The 21085-nt window shown below is 43.0% G+C and overlaps 1 protein-coding gene across 1 annotated transcript in view; it reads left to right on the plus strand.

The window, feature by feature from the left end:
• Nucleotides 1-625: 625 nt before the first annotated feature.
• Nucleotides 626-21085, plus strand: part of Sash1 (SAM and SH3 domain containing 1) — a 291235-nt gene continuing 270775 nt past the window's right edge. The window contains exon 1 of the mRNA XM_058573608.1: nt 626-747. Coding sequence (XP_058429591.1) covers nt 703-747 — 45 coding nt within the window. The 5' untranslated portion in view covers nt 626-702. The remainder of the gene's footprint in view (nt 748-21085) is intronic.

Raw genomic sequence — 21085 nt, forward strand, 5'->3', positions numbered from 1 at the left:
ATCTTCTACCTGTTCTAACAGAATAGTGCAGAGAATGAATCTTTTGGTAGACAGCTTGGGTTTACTCTGACCACAAGAATGCCAGAGGTTGAGAGGCCTGAGGTATGGTTCAGTGGTAGAGCTCTCGCCTGGTATGTGTGAGTCTCTGGGTTCAATTCTCAACACTTCAAAAAACAAACAAATAAATAAATAAGTTGTTCTCCGAATTTGTAGCCTTCTACCTGCAATCCAGCTGTCCCTGCTTGCATACTGTACACACCTTAAAGTGAGCTGAGAGATGTTTAATTACTGGAGTCAGGCATGAAAAAAAAATTAAAAATGCCAGAAGCAATCTACCCCACCCACTGAAGGATTGTTCTTGGCGTGGTGGCTCAGGCGTGGTGCGTTCACACATGGCAGTATGAGTTGTCCTGTCATAAGTGGCAGTAATGCTAGGGGATACTTTTCTTCTTTGAGTTATATTATTATCTCCTTGAATAAGACATATCTCGATTTTGAATCACAACTGTGGGAAATGCCCACACCCATCTTGCCCCAACGTATGTAAATTCCATTTCTCCCAAGACTCTCAGCTATGAGAGAATGCAACCATCAATATTATGAAAGTGCCTCAGCTGAAATGCTTGGCTTCCTGTGCTCAGTCACTTGAGCAGTCCATGTGACTCGTTTGACAAGGCAGACCAAGAAATTTATCCCTTCAAGATGGAGCCTTTTGCAAGGGAAGCTGAGCTTTGGAGCAAACTCATGGTAAGTCGAATGATGTGTTTAACTATCAAGGACATCATGCTGGGCATTTTTTTCTTGTGGCTTTTTATGAAATTAAGATAAAAGGGGACTTTATAATCAAAGGATTATGGTCTTGCTCATTAGTTTTAAATGAAACAGGCCTTCTAGATACCAAACGATGTTAACGATAAATGGCTTTCTAATGCACTGTTTGGATGTAAATTTTTTTTTAATTTTATTGATGAACAATCCTGAACAACTTGCTGGTATGCCATACACCAGGACCTTATGAAAGCCAGATGGCTCACTGGTGGAAAGGAACTAAAGTCGGGCTAAATGTTACTGTTTCAAAAATGAATGTTCTTGGAACTCTGTGTTGGATTGTTATTTTTGGTGGATTTTAGCTGTATTTCTTTTAAGGTTTTATTTACACATATGTGTGTATGTATGTGTGTGTATCAATACACATGTGCGTATATGATTTGATCAGTTGAGCATACTGAAGGCGCATGCTAATGTCTAAGACAGCTGTCTTGATGTTTGAACTGAACAAATTCAGAGCTGCCTTTGTCCCTTTATATCACTAAGAGCTCCTGCATTTACTTCCCATGTCTTGCTAGAGTCCAGAAAGTATCATAGAGGGGCAGACATTCCCAGACCTTGGTGACCCTGACAGATGGCCTCATTTTACAGTGTTTTTAAAGTTATTTTTTCTCACTGTATCATAGTGTAAATTATCATTTTGTTTCTTCCTTCCTCATGTGAATTCAAGCTTCATAGAAAATAGAAAATTCTGCTTGAAAACATAGGTGAATTTTAGGTTGGTATAATGAGTTATCTTTTGGTGGTAATGGTGTGACCCATGTGTCCTTTGCCTGGCCGTATGAACTGTATGACCTTCCTTTGTGGCATGAAGCTGACTCCAACAGCAAATTAAAACACTGGTTTCTAGAATAGTCACATTGCTATCTGTTAAGGAGTGTTTACTCTCTCTGGTGTGTTAGGTTTTAAGATTGTTTTTAGGGGGTAATATCTAAGCTGGTGAGCTAGGTTGTATCCAAGCTGGTGAGCTAGGTTGCATGATTCTTTTGGGGAGAAGAGAGTGAAAAATAATGTGCTATTTCCATATGTAACTTAAATGGACACAATTGTCAGATCAATATTCAACTTTTTGATACATGTACCTTTGTTTATCCATTTCACTCACTCATTTACTTAGCAAGGACATCAATTAAATTGTATTTTGGAATCTCAGCCATTTTTATGTTCCTATATGTAGGTTATTAAATTTTTTTTTCATTTTTACTGAGAGTTTGACAAGCCTATATAAAAGTCCTATACAGGACTTTTTCCCACATGCCCCCAAGGCAGGAAGGATTATCTGTGCTCCAAGGATCTGGCAGCTAAGGTAGTACCAGGATCTCTGCTGGGCTCCAGTGTCCTAAAACTGTCCGTGGGCCCAGCAGAAGGTAGAGCTCAGAAAAGATGCAAAGGGCTGAAAGGTGAACTTTGGTCTTTTTCACTCAGCATGGAGGCCCCAACCCATCCAAGGAGGCTCCCAGATAAGACAGTCACGTGAAAGAGCCCATAAGAATTAGAAGATAAACATCTCTCATGCAGATCAAGATAGACTGTTGTGTTTTACCTTGATTATGCCAACTTCCCTTTTTGAAAATTCTCTCCTTGGAACCTCTCCTCTGCCCCTGGCTCCACCTCTGCTACCACATATTGTCACCAGTTCCTTGGCAGGTGGATGACAACTTCCTGTGAGAGAGCCAGGTCAGCAGCCCCGGAGACTGCCTTAGGGAGCTGGCAGGGGCTCGGCAGCCTCTCCTCAGCTCCATCCAAACTGGGTAATGGATGGAGCACCTGCCAACTCAGACCCCCAGAGATAGGCACAGCCCAGGACAGGGGTACCAAAATCCATTATGAGCAGATGGCTGCTCAGGGGCCTGTTTGAATCAACAGAAGTGGATTTGGGAGAGCCTGGTGTATTTTCACAGTGTCTTCCTATTATAATGAATGCACCCAACCTCTGTGGTCAGCAGGTTTTTATCTTCACTGTATAGATTGTGAGGCATGGAGATTTAATAACAGGCTTGGCACACTCTGGTTAGTGAGCAGATTGGGAGGGAGTGATGGAAGCCTCTGCCATGCAAACCTGGTAATTTCATACAGACTGTCAGATATTGTCTCCAGCCTCCTCTGCCACCCAGCAAGAGTCCTCTATCATTCTTTGTTCATAGTGCACCTGAATTCTTGTATGTCTTCACTCTTGCCCCATACTAGATACTGATTCTCTCAAAGAGGATAATTATGGACCCTGGAAGTTCACATTCAGGAGATGCACTCCAAGTGCAGCTTCAAACCATCAAGGACAGCTGGTAGACCAGGTCTTTGCTTGCACCACTTGCATAATAGTTCAGCCTATCATGATGTCACCAAGCATGGACTGTGCATAAGAGTATAGTTCACAGTAGGTGCGATGTCCACGTACACTTATTTTAAGAAGTGGATCAACGTTGACCTATATGATCATCTCCATACCCAAGCCATCTTTCTTTTTTCAAGCCTAAAATCCTTGTCCCCTTCTTCCCAATAAGCTCCTGTGAACACCTCAGGCAAGTGTGTACTGAGCCCAGCCTCTATACTAAACCTGCTGTTTCCACCGAGAACACAGAGGAGGAAGACCTGATCTTGACTCCTGAAGGTCAACATATAATTGAGAGACCAGATATCCATGCATGTAACAATTAGAGAACAAAATCATATAGAACTGAGTGGCAGAGGGCATGGTGTGGAAATTAAGTAGAATAACAATTCTGAAGTCATGGAAGGGAGTGTGCCCTGTAAGAGTCAATCATTTCCTCGGGGAAACTGATAGAGAAAGATGGACAGGATCTGAAAAGGAGGGTGATGGGAAGCCAGGCGAAGGAAATGGTGTTGAGGGAGAAGCACCCCTGGTTCTGAATGTTTGAAGGGAAAATGAATGTTTGAGGGCCTGGGGAAAGATAAAGATCCTAAGAGGCTTGGAGGTAGAAGCATAGTTATGCTTGGGAGGAAATGGGAGCCATGGAAAGTGCCAGAACAACAGAATGGAGTGATAAGAGCATAAGAGCGATGTTCAAGGAAAATCAGTCTGGCAACGTAGATGGAGTTTTGAAGGTTCTAGAAGCCAGTCCAAAAGCTATTGTTACTGGACCTATTCATGAGCTGGGAATGGCCCCAGGCCAGAGTGGTACAAGTGCAACAGGAAGAAAGAAACATGTTTTTAAGGAAAAATATGAAACACTAGCTGATCAATGGGATCCTGTATGGCACAAACTACGCAAGTTAGCCAACTATGGAATCTGGTCTAGGAAAGAGTCCACCATTGCTCAGGACAAGACAGAAGTGGAATTCCTCTCCTTAAGTCTACTGCAAAGGACAGTGTACCTTTTTCATACTTCCCTGCCTGTACCTTGAGTTAACAAAGCCCTTTCTAGAAAGTTCTTTCAGCACCAGTGCCTATCCTGAAAGATCAGGTCACAATTTGTCTTTTAGGCCACACAACTGTCACTTGGGCATTTCCTCCCTCAGAACTGCTTCTCCTTCACAGCTGACTCATGATATCATGCTTTCCTAAGGTCTGCTTCTCAGCTACTGTCTGATGAACACGAAACATTTTTCTTCCTCACTCCCTAGTTTATTTCTAGTTAGTTTGTGCCTCCCATCCCTCCCCACTGTTTTTATTCACAGTGACATGTCTACCCACTGGTGTCTGGTGACTTGGCAGTGTACTTCAGTTTTAGATGATTAACTTTTTCATGCATATGCTGCGTAGCTGCATTTGACACAAACCAAGTGTCTCTTATCTACAGGAAAAAGAGGAGCAGCATTCACCTGAGAGTTTTCAAGGGGAAGGAGTTGGCACATCAAATGCACAAATGAAGCAAATCAAGGGGTTGTGGGCTTAGACTGACGGGGCTTCTGTTTGGGGTGAAACGATGTATCATAGAAGGCAAGACTCTCAGGACCACAATCACGTTCCATCTGACCTACATAGTGTTTTTACCGGTTGTGGTGTTTTACGTATATTTTAAGCCACATTTAAAATCCAGAAGATTTCGCCTAACAATCCGGAGACAGAATTTCTTTGAAGAAGAAATTTCTTTCTTGCTTGTGACTCCTGATCTAACTAATCTCCCATCTCAAAGAAAAGCAAACTGAGGCACAGAGAAGTAAAGTAACATTCCTAACATTGCTCAGGAGACTGACGACAGTACAGGAATTAAAATTGAGTCTTGCTCTGCATTCTTCATGCTTTTTCCTCTTTGGGGGGTTTGTTTGAGCCTGTTTTTCAATACAGCCTCAAGAAGATTGGAAATCTGGAGAAAGGCAAAGGCCAGTGTGTAAAAAGATGCTTATCAGCCAAAGGGAGTATTGGGCAGGTCTTCCTGAGAGCAGGAATCTCGGGAATTCCAGAATAATAGTATTTCTCAACTGTGAGCTTTGATGGAGTTATATTTCATGTTCTTGTCCTTGCTACTTGCAATGGCGAGAAGGAACACACTTCATAATTAGTTTTTCTCCTTTATTCTAATTGATGAGATTTTTTTTTAAAGCAGACATGGAAATAGGGCATTTGTGATACAATATTTTAAGCATTTGTGGTACAACATTTTAAGCATTGGTATTGAAAGTGTCCCAAATTTCTAAGAGGAACTTAGTAAGATAAAATATTTGTGTATTTTTTTCTTTGCCCCCTTTCCTCTCCGAGCCTCACTTCATTTCTTTAGGATTCTGGCTTGGTCTATTGGCTCAGTTAGTCTCTGTCTTGAATATGTTAAAGTGACATTGGCTGTTGGCTGGAAACTCGGAGTGGCACTGTGATCCCCGCCAGCTCCCAGGGCCAGCAGGAGGGGGCCGCCATCATCCCGCTTATCATTATTGATGTGACCTCTGCTATGTTTCTGTCCAGTGTGATTCTGGATGCAATTCAGAAAACACCTGCTGAAATCCTTGCAAGAAATCCATGTGCGTGCCAAGGCAGGGTGATTGGTGTCGCTCTTGAACAACGTGAAGGGCAACCTCTTGGCTGTCTTCGAGCAGTTATTTGAATGAAAGTCAGAATCCTTTACCGAGTGACTTTGAATGCAGACCTCACATGGGGGTGGCATTTCTACTTTTTGAGTAGTAACATTCCAAATAGCTTTTTATCAGAGATGGAAAAAGAATGGAGATTTTGTAGGGAATTTAGAACTGGAAGATGGACCAGGAAGAGAGACCCGGGTTCTTCAAGATAGAGAAAAACTTTAGAAGTAAATTTCACCTCTTGCTCCTCTACTCTAGTCTCCTTGGAGTAGCTATACCCTGGTTGCCGCTTCATTTGCTCTTGGGGAACCTTCCTCCTCCCCAAACCTTTTGAGCATTTGCCTGATGTCATAAGATCACTTCCTGCCCGGTGGTAAGATGTTTCAGTCCCACCACTTTGGTGATTTTTTTTTTAAATATAGGTTCTAGATTTCCATCTAATACTTAGTGTGGAAATATATGAGTTGGAAATAAGAGGCAAAAACCACTGTAGGGTATTTGACACTCAGAGTTGATAGTAGAAAGTGATCCTACATAAAAATCTCCATTTCAACTTAAAACCCATTGATATAATAGTATTAATGAAAATATAATGCTCACTGACGTGAATGACAATTCTAGTAAGTGCTAGATACTGCTAGGTTTTCATAGATATTATCTAATTTAATCTTCACAATGTCTCTTTATTACTCTAAAAGGAATGCAATCATATTAAGATTTGGTTTTAAGCACTAAAACGTGAGGAGGGATACAGTTAATACAGGCATTACAAAGTGGGAGTGGGACCAACTGAACCCAGAAGTGATTCTCAAAGTCAAGACCACAGCCAAATCTCCCTAAAGGGTGATTAAGACAGATGGCTGGGCTCTTCCCTGTGGATGTCACCACCACCACCCAAGAGTTTCTGACTGGGTGATCGAGGGTGGGGCCTGGAAATGAGCATTTGTACCCAGTTGTCCCATGATGCCTTCACTATAGTTCTCCTGGCTGGACCTCAAGACTGCACTCAGGTGGAGCAGGTGGAGCAACCCACAATGCTCACCTGATAGAAGAGGCCACTCTGGGTGTACAAATCCCTCCTGCAACCCACTGGGGGGCTGGAATATGGTAGTGATACCAAAGGTGCCAGCCAGGGCCAGAGGACATGACATTGAGATCCACATGGATGGACTGGGTGACCAAGCAACACGTGAAGCTGGATTAAAGTTTATTTTTTAATAATATAGGATTCCAACTCTAAAGAATGAGCATAGGCTCACTCATTAGGTGAGTTAATCCATTTGTTCACATATAGGAAATAAGTGTGCAATTTTACACGGGGAGAGGGGAACCACTAAAAAGTCATCTGCTCTACTGTGGAAACAGACTGTGCAGTTTTTTCCTAAAGTGTCTTCCTCAGTAGGATACAGTTCTGGTTCCATGTTAGTGAAGCTGACTTCCGGTGGCCATGGGACCTAAATGGCAAAAAGAGGACTGTACCTCAGCTGCCCCTCTCTGCACACATGCCCCACCTGAGCCCCCGTGGGCTGTTCCCCTTCTGGAAGATAAGGGGACCCCCAGGAACCTGGGAAGCCAGACAAAAAGTCTTAGGAGGCAGGGACCTCACCTTGGCAGAAAGAGAGATGAAGGAATAAGGCCAAAAAGAACCACTGTCACCAAGAGGGGGACATTCTCTGGAAGAGAAGTTTAAGTAAGGATTTCTGGGGCAAGGAAGAATAAAGAAAAAGTGGAAACATCAGTGGGAAGTGGGAAGACCAAATGAAGAATTAGGGAATCTCAGCAGAATGTGATGACATTGACAGGGAGATGCACTTTGTCCTCAGGAGAGAAAGAGTGAGCAATGTGCTTCAGAAGAACCCTTTGTTGACATGTCTAAATGGCCTGATTGAGTCTTCTCCACTTTTGCCTTCTGCTCTTGGCTGTTAGGTATCTGGCGTGATAATGTCCGGGCAAGCACACTGCTCTCTCCATTATGCGAGTTCTGGAGTGGAGACAGCCAACCAGATGGCAGAGCTAGGAACAGTGTGTGCCCCCTTCTCACATCATCTTTCCATTTGCTCGGTTATTCTTTCCCTTCTTCCTCTCCCTCCCTTTCCTTTCTGTTTCTCCTCCATCACATCAAATAAAGAAAACGATGTGGGGAAGGCTGTGGTGCAAGGTTTTTGTTTTTTTTTTTCCCAATAATAATCTTAGCAGGTAATTTTTGCACAGACAGACTGAGTCATTTTCTTATAACTGAGATCAGGAGCTGTATTCCTCCCAGGAGAAAAAACACTTATATTGACGTGTTTATATTTTGGAATAATAATATTTGTCCATGTGAAAATATGTGTGATTCATTCCTGCCACACCATATGGCTTATTGCTATTCATAATCCAAACAGTGGCAGCTGTTGCAGAATGTGAGAGTGAGATTTCTTGAAGTAAAAATGGGCTAACTATTGTGTGCCACGTGAGGTCTGCACAATATCACTCCTTCCTGAAACCTGCCTCTCCATCCCTTTTGTGAATCCACGAGTTCTTCATTAATTCCTCAAAATCTCAGTCTTCACTCCACTTTCATTCTGTCCAGTGGAGAGAGACTCTTATTTGCCCCCTTCCCTCCTCCCAACTGGTAGCCCCTTCCACCCTGGGAACATGGGCATGTATTGGCAACTAGAGGTCTCAGCTTGGGTATTGTTGACCGATGACAGCTGCCAGAAAAATTGTAGTGAATGTTCACCCTGGCTCTCCACTGTGGCTTCTTCCATTACCGAACCACATTATAGATTTGTGGTTAAACAGACTTGTGGGGACACTGAAACCACCAGTGTTTCCCACCCTACCACCAAGGCCCCAGACCCATGTGGCTAGACTCTGACGTAGTGGAAAATGTGGGGCAACACTTTCTACAGACCATTTTAATGTGGTTTGCAGAAACCCTTGAGTTTTAAGAAGGAAGCGATTTGTGGACTAGGTGCTGGGTGCTACTGTAGAAACAGCTTTAGCCACCAGGACAAAATAGACGAGTCTTACAGAGAAGTAGCTCCAAGACTTGTTTATATCTCTGCGTAGTCATTCTGACTCCCCCTAAAAGCTGGAGACTTTAGAAAAAGAAAATAACCTTTATGCTGATTCTACACATCACTATGGTAAGTATTCAGACCACTTAGCTAAAGGAAAAAAAAAATATTCTGACCAAATGCTCCAGAGCTTGAGGCCCAAATGAAAGTATACAGAAAATTGCTTCAATTTTCCACTTCGCTTGGTTTAGTCTTAATAATACCTTGCATTTACAAGATGTATCATCATTTTCTAGGGGTTTTCAACATATGTGATTAGTGATTGAGACTTTTTTCCTGGACTGTCAGGTGACTCAAATCAATGAATGTCCACAAGCCTGGAATATCATCTCTGTCTGGTGTGCTTTGTCCCGCTCTCCTCACAATGGATATCACTAATTCCCGACTCATATCACTTGTCTTCCTACAGCCATTTGTCTTTTTCAGTTGTCTATTGGTCAGTTCCCTAAGTACCTGCTGCTTTTATCACAAGTTATAATAGGGTGATTTATCAAAGTCATTCGCTTCACCCGGCAACAGGAGAGCGACCGTAGGATATGATAGAATAGGTCTGCACACCTGGCCTCTGGCCACACTCTGCCCACTTGCAATGGCATTTATACTCTGCCCTCCCAGGACTTGTCAAGAGGTCTTAGGGACAGCCGTAACTTGCCCTCACACTTTGTGGGCCATTGGCCTTTGCCTTCAGAGTGTATTATGAAATTGTTTCAGAAACTCCTTTTATCCAAAAGGAATATGAAACAGCATTCCTAAGTTACTTTTTGTGTTTAAGAGGTGTGTGGGCTTATCATTTCTGTGTTTCTTCTAGTCATAACCAGCATGACTCAGGCCACTAGGTATTTGTCCCTCATCCCTATGGTGTGATTTCAGGGCTTCATAAACCCAATAGATCTTCCTGCTAGAACATGCCTTAAATCCCACTATTTGTCTATTCTGGCCTTTCCGCACTCCTAGAAATACTTCATTCTGAAGGCTCACCCCTGACCCTCTCCCAGAACCAATCCTGACAGCAGATGATAATCATATGAGCAGTGGTTGGTCCTGCTGTCTAGAGGACCTGGACCCAACCAGGCACCCTGTCTGCTGACCCAAGCTGAGCTCATTCCATACCTAGCCAGTGAGCACACCTGGGAGAGGCTGCCATCTCTGTCTTAGGCTCAGGCCTTCTGCTCATTACTTACTGCTTCACCACGCCCCCTGGTGGTGCTGCTGTGCAAGCTCTACCTGTGTCCCATTGCCTCAGGGTTCCTCCCAAGGGAAGCTAGAATGGTCCGCACGGTGATTTTCATGGGGCCTAGGCACTTTTGACCTCTGAAACCCTTCCTCCATAAAAAACAATTAAATATCTTACAACTGTATTAGTATGAAAACAAATAGTATTATATATTTAAACATTTTCTTTGACCAAAAATTATATATTTTCTTTATTTTTTTTTTACTTTAATTTCTTTAAATGAAATCAATGCCTCTTGATGGTCCCCCAAAAGTATTGTTAGCATTCAACACTGTTCCCAGAGCATCTGACATACAAATTGCCCCTACCTGGAAACACATTCTTAGGGCAGTTGTTTGTTGGTTTTTTGGTTTTTTTATGCTTTGCATCAGTGTTTTTTAAACTTGTTTTTGCATACCACATGCCATGTTACTTTTTGTGTGTGTGTGGTGCCAGGGTTAGAACTCAGGGTCTTGCACCTACTAAGTGAGCATTCTACCACTGATTTATAGTCCTAGCCCAAGCATTTTTATCATACTAGTTTTTATCTAATTTTTTCTTTAGAGCTACTCCTTCAAACTCTGCCCCCCCCCACAGCAGGGTGGGGGGGGGCGGATAATAGGGACTGAACCCAGGGGTATTTTGCCACAGAGCTAAGTCTCTAGCCTTTTTTTTTTCCTCTTGAAATAAGGTTTCACTAAGTTACTTAGGGCCTTGCTAAGTTGCTGAGGCTGGCCTCAAACTTGCGATTCTCCTGCCTCAGCCTCCCGAGTTACTGGATTACCATGCCCAGCTCAAATTTTGGTAACTCTTTTTAAAAGAAATTTTATGTCACTAGCATAATGCAACATGCCATACATTTAAAATGTAAATTAATACAAATTAACATAATTTCATAATACATTATTTTAAGTTCAATTTGTTCAGTCACCTAACCACAGTGATTTTGTAGTCAGTGTCTCTCATCTTGGCTAGCCCATGTGACATTGGTAATGGGGTCCATCCCTGACTCAAAGATGCCCACCCTGTCCACAGTTTTTTTTTTTAATTTATGCACTGTATACCCACTGACACCCAGCCACCATCTAGGTTCCTGCCTCAAAACAGATGAATAAACCAGACCTACCCAACCAAATTAGCACCAAAGGAGCCTCTACACTCATCAGGCTGGAGTTTCCTGGGAAGTATCACCAGCTGTCACATCCTGCTGGTTTCCTTCTACAGCCAGCTCTCTCCAATGGACCTTTCTGTGCTGATGGAAATGTCCCATCTCTGCATTTGCCACTGGTGCCTGTACCTGTTGTGCATTTGGTATGTAGCTAGTGTGACAGCAGAACACATTATTCCTTTAATATGGTTTTAATTCAGTTCAGTTAAACTTGAAAGCCACGTATGGTGAGTGGCTTCCGTATTATACAGGGCCATCTATACACTATGATTTTGACGGATGACTATCCTTCTTGGGGTCAGATCTCTGTTCCAAAAATGATCAGTTCTCAAATTCTTTCCCTTTCCTTCAGGCCCATCATGCCACACAACTAAGCTTATTCATGAAATGGGTGGCAACTGAATTGTCATTAGTTATTTGTACCTTAGTGTGCAGAAAGGCTCCGGGAGAAGGTATGACAGAATATGGGGACCTCGTATGCTCCAGGGAGGTCTAGGAAGTGGGGGAGCAGAATGGAGAAATCGAGATGTCAAAGACTCATTTCCTTCCACTTTTTAGTTGTTCTATGACACCCCAAATCTAAACTGTATTAACATGTATTTCCTGAACATTTTCCTTTTTAAAATAACTACCAGTCAGCTGGTGCATTCTCATATGTAGTGTAAGCAGTCTGCTCACAGTTTATCTTCAATTTGCCAAACAGAAACTGTAGCTTGACCTGCCTTGAACATCTTTAGTATTCAAACCTGTGCACAAACTGTAATGAATCAGCTTCAAGAGAAACCCTGGCAGTCCCTCCTACAGTCCAGGGAGGCCCCAGGTGTCTATGATAGCTTTTAAGAACTCCTTTGAGGATCACAGGATTGGTACTCACTGTGTGGCCCACACAGATGGCCACCAGTCCATTCCCCCATAGTTCAACTCCTGCTTACTTACCGGCAGATTCTTCATTCTCTGTATCTGAAGCTCATGGAATTGGATGGTAAAATGAACTCCCAATCAGGGAATTCTACTTACTTATTCTGGAAGAGGAACTTGTCCTAATGTTGGTATATTTGTCAGCATTTCATTACTATAATGAAACACCTTAGGCAGGCTACTTTGTAAAGAAAAGAGACTTATTTTTGCTCACATTTCTGGAGGTGCAAGGACTAGAAGCCACATCTGATGGTGACCTTCTTGCTGGCAGAGTCCCAAGGCTGCAGAGGCAGGGAGGGTGCATGTTTACGTGTGCCTGAGTCTGTATCTGGGTCTCTCCCTGTGCTTATAAAACCACCAGGATGCCAACACACTAGGCCCACCCTAAGCACCATAGTGTGATTAAGTTTCTACCCTTATCCTACCATTATTATAAGGTTGTAGGGATTAAACTCCTGCAAGAGCTCATAGAAGAGGGAGGCCCATATGCAAACCAAAATGGCCGGCCAACGTGATGCGAACTAAGGGAAGTCTGCTAGAGGGCTGTTAGGAAAACTTACCTGCTGACAAGAAGTGAGGCCTGGGAAGGGTCATTTTCCTTCATTGGCATTGTTGGGTCTACAAATGAAGCCAGAAACAGAAGAAGCTATTTTTCACCCTTGAGGCTTAAGAACAATCTGCTGTGATGGAAATATTAACCCTCAACAGCACAATGGCACTCAGTAGAACTAACCTGAAACAATCTGGAGTTTGTGAGAGGACAGGCTCCTGGTGGGGTAAGCCATTGAATGGGGTTCCTGAAGCCATCGTTACTGACACAATGTTAAGAAATTGTGGGTTCTTATTGCCTTGAATTTCACTTAAACCTTTTCCCCCAGAAAAGTAGAGGATAGTTTTTCCTTTTTTCTTGCTTGTGGATTAGAGAAAATGTCTTTTTTGACGCTGTTTATTATTCTATATCTGGAATGCCTCTCTGCATGAATCACTACCAAACTTGGACTTTGCTTTGTCTTTCACATGGGAATAAAGGATTGGATGGGACACTTCACTACATGGAAGATGAACTGAACACAGCTGATAATAAAAATAAATCCTGAATAGAAAATTATAAATAATAGTAATAAAATATGGCTGTCTTCTGTATGCCTTTCATTACAAATACAAAATATAGTTTTATTTTCATCTTTTAAGAATGAAGTCTTTTTCTGCTGAGTATGGAGTATTGAACGCTTTTTTAATGGGCACATTTATATTTCCTTCATGGAGAAGATGCAAATAACAGTTGCTTTCACCCCAAAGCGGAAACCCTTCAGGGAGTCTGACTTCACTAATGCGTGTATTGATACACATGCGTATTTCCCATTAATACTAATAGAACCTAATGCGAATGTATAAATCACCTGAATTTTGATTCCTTGTGAATGTAATGTCAGATGATTCAAGATGAACTCACAAGGTACATTTGTCTGGGAGCTATTCCTTAATATGCCTTCATCTCACAGCTCAATTCCTCTCCTGTGATGGAAATATTAATCAGGCGGTGTCTTCTTGCTCCCATCCCCCACTCACCCCCATCACCAGAAGAAATGAAGCAGACGAGGGCATCTGTGTGACCATGTACTTCTTCTACCTAAGGAAAATTTAAGATGATACCTAATGGAGAAAGAAGGGAATAGACAGAAAACAGGAATTAAGAGACATTTTCCTTTTCATGAGGAGGAGCATGCAGGGCTTGGCTAAATTAAATGGACACTTGTTCTTGAATCTCAAAGGCCTGTCTTGCAGACCAAGTGTGGGGAATTTACACAACTTTATTAGTCACTTCATCCTCACCGATTTTGGTCATATTGAGCATCTCACCTTCTATGACTGAACACTCTAGAGCAACATTTTTACCTGCAGCATCTGTATATTCCCAGGGAGAGAGGCATCGTAATAAATACCTATTTGAATGGTCAAACAGCTGCCCCACTGTTCCCTGCTACGCTGTCCCAGGCTCATGGACCTTTGGTTGCTCCTCCTCTCTTACTCAGACTCTGGTCACAGTGCTGCTTTTGGAGACTGTCTTTGGTTTTACTCCATTATAGATAGGAAAGGGAAAATGCATTTCAAGAGAGCACACACACTGTATCCCTCGCTCTTAGATGTTTCTTTCAGAGAGAGAGAGAGAGCAAAAGTAAACATCAGACAGAAAGGAAAATGATCTTGAACAAAAACCCTGTGTCACCTCCTTTACTGCTAGACCACATCTCGGAATTAAGGGAAATGAGCCCTGGAAAGAAACTTTGCGGTATATCAGAGCAGTGTTCTCTCCAAAAGCTGTGGCTTGTCGCAATTGGCCAAGCCCTTGACCTGGGGTCCACGTGGGTGTGGCAAAGTTCCTGGTGCTCCTCTTGCAGATAAAGGAACTGAGGGTATCTGAAAATGCTATAAAAAGATTGTCATTCTTTTCTACATTAGTAAACTAGAGATCACTCTGTTTCTTCCCTGCTCTAAGAGAGTGGGGAATAATTAAACACAGCTTCTTAAACAAGACTTTAAATCCAATGTGTCCTAATTTTCAAAACCCATGTGAAGGCTCCCACTGGAGTCTTGGGACTGCATGAGCTCTCAGAGTTCAGTCGTTATAATCTACTTGAACTCACAGGAATGTTAGGATTAAATTAAGTTCTAATTAATAATAGTCGAGGATCAGTGGAAAGGATATTGACTTGTAGTAGGTCTTCAAATAGTACTCTAAATTGAGAGGTCTTTTTTTAAATGTAATACTTTTCATGCAAGTCATTGGGCTGTGTTATCAATCTGCAAAATTAAAAGGTCCACTATGAAGGGAGTGGTATTGAATGAAGAGATTGTGGCAAAAACAAACCATCTGACCACATCTGAGGGAAATATAGCTGTTTGGATCCTGAAGTGACCTATGACTGGAGCATCCTTGTAATCTAATGTGGATATTGGAATTAGGAGGAACTAAAATATGCTACAATCTTGGAAGCAATTCCATTCTCCATTCATTTATTCAATAGCTCATGACCTGTCATGGTCCAGACTCTTGGCTAGAAATAAATACAAAGAGAAGAGATGGTCCCGCCCCTGGGAGCCTCCCAGACAGCTCAAAAAAGCCTTTGAAGTTCCTTAAAAGAACAGAGTGCATATTTATTAGGGCCTCTTATGGGTTATATCCATTCTCCTGATCATAGACAGCTCAAGACCCTGTTTTATAGCCAAGGCTCAGAAAATTTAAAGTTACCCAAGATCACAAAGTATGGGAAAGAACTAGAAATTAGGCCCTTGTGTCTGGGTCTGCTCTTTCCACTCCACTGACATTGAATGGCACATGTCTGTGGCCATATGGTACAATGCAGGCAGACTTCGACAGCTGCCCTCTGCTGGAATGGCCCCCATGCTGATGGAAGTGTCGCCTTCAGCTGTGACAGACGCTGAGCCACATTCTTTCTCCTTGGGACACTCTGGAAGGGGAATGGGCCAGGAGTGCTGTGCTCAAGTGGATTTGCTGCGTCACTATCAGTTTCCTGGAAGCAGCTCTCAGGCACACCCGAGTGGGACCCAGGAATGTCCCCTCTCATCTCCCAGGGAAGAGTGTTCTTCTAACTAGCCAACCAACCAGGAGTGACTCTGATAGCTCCTGGGGAATATATTAGGCAGCAGTCAGCCCCTGAAATAGCAGAGCTGTTGCAAGGAATTGGAAGTCTAGGACAAAACCAAGAGAAGGGTCTCTTTCGTCCAGAGCCTCCACAGGAGAAAGGCCACCAGGCCAGGACAGTTCCAATGAGCATGAAGGTGAGAAAATATACCTGGGTGGTGGTTCAGCCATGGGGGCCAAGCTGGTGCTAATGCCAAGAAAGGTAAATGTGGGACAAGCCAAGGCATGTGACTCAACAAAGAATTAGAATCTTGGGAACCAAACAAAGTAGACTTCAACCAGTACTTACAGAGAAAAATCAGGTCTACAGTTGCAGGTCCTCAATCTCAGAGACCAAGATGCTTGAAAACTGAACACTTTGGGTGGCTAAACCTGTCCTGAGTTGTGTGAGGCTCTTGTAATCTTGATTCATACCTCTGAAGGGGATTCATACCTCTGAATATTCATACAGTTTTTGCCATAGAAATACTCAAATGTTTGGTTATGGATAATGCTGGTGGTATGAAATCATGCAGAGGATGCAAATACATTACATGTATGAAACCCCAAAGCCTAAATTTCAAAACACATCTGATCCCATGGGTTTCAAGGGCGAGGGTCACACATGTTCTTCCGTTATCTGATGTAATCCTCACAAATCTTCTTGAGAGGCAGGTTTTATCTACCTATCTTACAGATGGAAAAATAGGATAGGGAGAAATTCATCTGGCCAAGGTCCCAAAAAACAGTGTGCAAAAAAAGTAACAGTGTGAAGTTTGAACCCAAAATATTCACAGCCAGCTCCTGAGCCCAAGCCATGCATTGTGCTGAGGGGACTGTGGAGCGGCAGGCTGTGGCCCCACACAGGGAGCTCAGGGAGTTCAGGGAGGCTTCTCAGGAGACCTCAGATCCTCCGTGCCTTATGCTGCCCTGCCCCTACCTCCCCAAAGTTGTTGTGTGGCTTATTAAAAAAAAAAAAAACAGCTGGACTAGAGCCTCCTATTTGCATGAAATTCTAGAAATGTCACTTTCAAATGAAGTGACCCTTTGAAGTCTTGCAGGGGTTGTCAGAACCCCTGTAGGCCAGGCATTTTGACCCCTGCATGAGTCTCAGGTCCTCTGTGATGCTGATGAAAATGGAAACTGTCTCCACAGGAGGCAACGTGTAGGACGACTCCCCAGTTGACATTCCTGGGTCTGTCAGGGGATCTCGTCCCTGAATCCAAGATAAAGAATCTCTGGTCTTGGCTTGTAGGAGATAAGTACATTTTCCATGATAGAATGAATAGCAAAGGTCAACTTTAAAGACCAAAGATCATTTCAATTAATATAATTCAGTGGTTCAATGTAGATATCATTGCTACAGAAGCCTGGAATTCCCTGGCCAAAGGGTGTGTGTGTGTGTGTGTGTGTGTGTGTGTGTCTGACACACACACAGAGCTCATGCAAGCGCTCATGCATTCGAGTGTTGGGAGAAGATGCGGTAATTATTCTGTATTTGGGGGAAAGTGACCCATACAGGCATTATTAAACCTTTACTGCCTCTGCTCTTATAAACGACCAACTGACCAGAGCTAAAAGCAGGCTTACTTACAGTAGAAGTCACTTGTAGTTCCAGGGTCTTGTAATTATCTTTTGTCTATGTGGGCTTGGAGGCTTCAGATCTCCTGGGCAGATTTCTTACCATCATTTGCAATACTCAAACTTGCAAACACCCTGACAAGGCCCAACTATAAAGAATCTCCAGCTGGCATCTTAACTGTCTAGTTTATCCCCCCTCCCCTCACTCTTTTGATTTACTAGGGTTATAAGCCATTATTTTCTGAAACTAAATGTTTCCTAGTCTTTTATATCTCTGGTTTGATGGTTCTGATAACCTGCTCCCGGGAGAATAAAACTGGAAATGATGAATAGAAGCCTGCTCATCATTAGCCAGAGCAGAAAACAACTCCTCAGAAATTCAAAAAGTTGATAATGGCAGATTTTGTTTTTTACATGATTACCTTTATGACAGTCCTGTCACTCCACATCCAGTACAATATATCCAGGCTGGCTTTTTCTCTGACAGGGGTATCCATGGTTCATGACACTGGACCTAGTTGTAGTTCTGATTTGTGCATTTGGTAATTGATAGAAACTAATGGTGCATGCGTTTTGGACATAAAATTTAAAAAGTTGGCATGTTCACACAAAATGCGTATGTGTCCCTCATTTTTCCATGTTAATATAGAAGATTAAATGATAAGTGCAATTGAGCAAAAGTGGTTAAGTTCTTGGACTCTGGAGTTAATCCAACCTGGGTTGGAATCTTGAATCCTTCACTTATCAGCTACATGAAAGTTGATAAGTTACTTCATCTCTCTGCCTCATTCTCAGAGATTAAAATTAGTACTGCCCCAAAGAGAAGTCTTAAGGATTAAATGAGATAATGCACATAAAGCCCTCAGCCCAGTGTCTTGTTCAGTACATTTGCTATCATTATCTCTCAGGATAGTAATGATTTCCAAGCTCTGTTCTCCCACAAGACCCATTTGCAGCAACATTTAGGCATAAATTCAGCTGAATCCCAAGATGTGCCTAAATATATATGTGTAGTGTTTCTCTCAGTTCTGAGAGAATTAGTGGGTAGATGGGGTGTGGGGGCAATTCTCATATTATCACATTGCTTTGCCTGAGAGGTGAGATTTCAAGCCTCTGTTACAGCCCTGAAGGGACTCTGTGTGTTTCTGCTAAACTGAACTGAACAGGGAGACAAAGAAAATGATCATGCTCATTGCACTCACCCATATCTTGTGCCTCGTCCTTCTCTGCTCATCACTGGGGTGGACTTGGAAGATCTATCTAGTCCAGGGCAGAGCACTTTGGGGAGTCGGGTGGCCCTCCCCAAAACCCAGAGATGCCTGCTTTATCTGGACTGATTCTGGGGACTCCGCCGTGCTGTCACCTGGCTCTGTGGGGAGTTGGACTGGAGACTGGAGACCTGGACCTCTGGCCTCAGCAGGCAGGCTGCCTGAGAGGGGCGCCGCTGGCCCTGCTTCATGTCTCGGTCAGCCTTACGTAGCTTGGAGCCTAAAACCACCTGTGTTATTCCAACTGAAATCCAATAAATATCTGGAAGAAAATCGCCCCATTTGGAAACCTGTAGGAAACTCAGACAATACTTTTCCTGGTTTGGCCAAAGTGGGAAAATTTCAGTTTCTTTGGAAGTTCATAAAATTTAAAAAAACGTGCGTCACACCAAGGCAGAGGTTCCAGAAGGAAAGAAGGTTGGATAAGACCATATTCAAATTGGCTCAGCCAAAGCTAATACTGAGAGCCTTTCCATTGTGCCGGGGTGCCCTGGAGAGGGAAGAGGGCATTTTCATGAGGACACACATAGGCACTTTCCCGATGGTTGCTAATGAGAAAACGTGTAATAGGTTTAGCTTTTAAGAATGAGACTCAGTAACAAATAGCCCTGTTCCAGGCATCAATATTAAGCAAGATTTTCATGACTGCCTTATTACTGATGATAAATTTTGGTATAGTTTAGTTGTGTCCCCACACGCAAAGTTCAGATGTAAAATCAGTTACAATCAACTTGCAGAGCATGCCCAGAATTTTCCATGGCTTCAGTTCTTCTCATGGCATACAGTGGTGCAAAACTAACAAAAATACCTAAATCAAAAAAAAAACAAAAAAAAAAACTTTTTCCTGGCAGACCTGTAACCAGTAATAACATCTAATATGCAACTGTGGACAGTAATTTTCCAGAATATGGATAACCTGAAGGAATTTGCAGGACTACTTGTCCATGTCTACTCTTACCACTTTTTTTTTAACTTGATATTTTTATTTTATAAAAAGAAGTGCCCAGATGTCTTGTTTACTTGTCCTTGTGTACTTTCTCATACTCGTGCAAACTAGGCTTCTAGTATTTATTCATTTGGGGAACTTTATTATTATAAGACTTGTGGCTAAAGGGGAAAAAACACGAAGTGCATTGAATTACTTACAGCAGAGAGCGATATTGTTATTACTATACCAGGAACAAAAACAAATCAACAGGCTGGATCAGGACACGTGGGCTCCATCTCACGTGTCTCCCGGAAGCCCACTGGCATCTGAGGACATCTCTGTGCAATGACTGCTCAGGTCTAGCCAGCTCTGGATGGTGGGGGCAGTGGCTGCAGTGCAGAGAAAGAGGCCTGGGCATCAGCCTTTCTGCGTAGCAAATTTCCTGTCTTTGACCCTGTTCGGACTCTCTGGTTTTCCTCATTTCTATCAGGAGGTAATAATAATAGTGTCCCAGAGCATGGTTAGGGAGTTTGGGTTCAGAGTTAAAAGAAATCTTGTGCTGCAAAGCGCTTACCCCTGACACTCAACACAGAGGACTTACTGTGTGTGGTGTACTGCACAGCTCTATCTCACACCAAATAGCAACCTAGAAAAACTCTACAGCCAGATCACTGTGCCGCTTTGGGCAAGTCACTTAACCTCTCTGTGCCTTGTCCATAACACCATGATAGTGACATTCACAACATAGGATTTTTGTAAGGATTTAAAAAATCCAGATGGGAATAATTCCACTGTTGGTGTGCACTGAGGATCTATCTGTTCAGTGACACTCAGTAATGGGTGTCAGTTACTGAAGCAAAGTGCTTTGCCCCGTTATTACTTTTCATCTGCACAGTAGCCTCTGAGATACTGTCCCCGTTCTTATCCCCAGTTTACAGATAAGAAAACTGAGAGCATTGTCCAAAATCACACATGCAGCCTGTGGTGAAAGCAAGGTTGGAAGAGGTCTAGTGGCTCTAAAGCCTGCTGGTTCTCCAGTCTGTGCTGAGCCTGAGTCCCCACAAATGCTAAGGTGCTTCCAGGCAGGACCAGGCACTAACACCCGGAGGAAACCGACCCAGGACCTGGAGCACTGGCAGCTCTTCAAGCCCCTGCTCCCAGGCTGATGAGCACCCCAACACCCTCATCTGCAAGCCAGATCCAGGGCTGAGCGAAGCGGCACTGTCAAGAGGCCACTGCATACACTCTGCTTAAAAGTCAAGCACTTTTGAAAACATCTGCTTGAGATCATGTGCCACTGATTGAGATGAAAAACAAACTGAGCTGCCAAGCAACGGTGGAAGGAGGAAGAGGAGAAAAGAACTAGCGACAAACAAGCAGTTAGCACGTGGCTGCAGATGGTCACAGTAAGAGCCTGCCTGAGAAAAAGAATCAGTTACGATGACGAGGTTTTTGCCAAAAGTTACTTTATGTTCCAATATGGAAAATATAAAGAACTTTTTTTT

Source organism: Marmota monax, unplaced genomic scaffold (genome assembly GCF_021218885.2).
Source record: "Marmota monax isolate L192 unplaced genomic scaffold, Marmota_monax_Labrador192_F-V1.1 WCK01_AAM20220418_F8-fsc00114, whole genome shotgun sequence".
Taxonomy (NCBI): Eukaryota; Metazoa; Chordata; class Mammalia; order Rodentia; family Sciuridae; genus Marmota; species Marmota monax.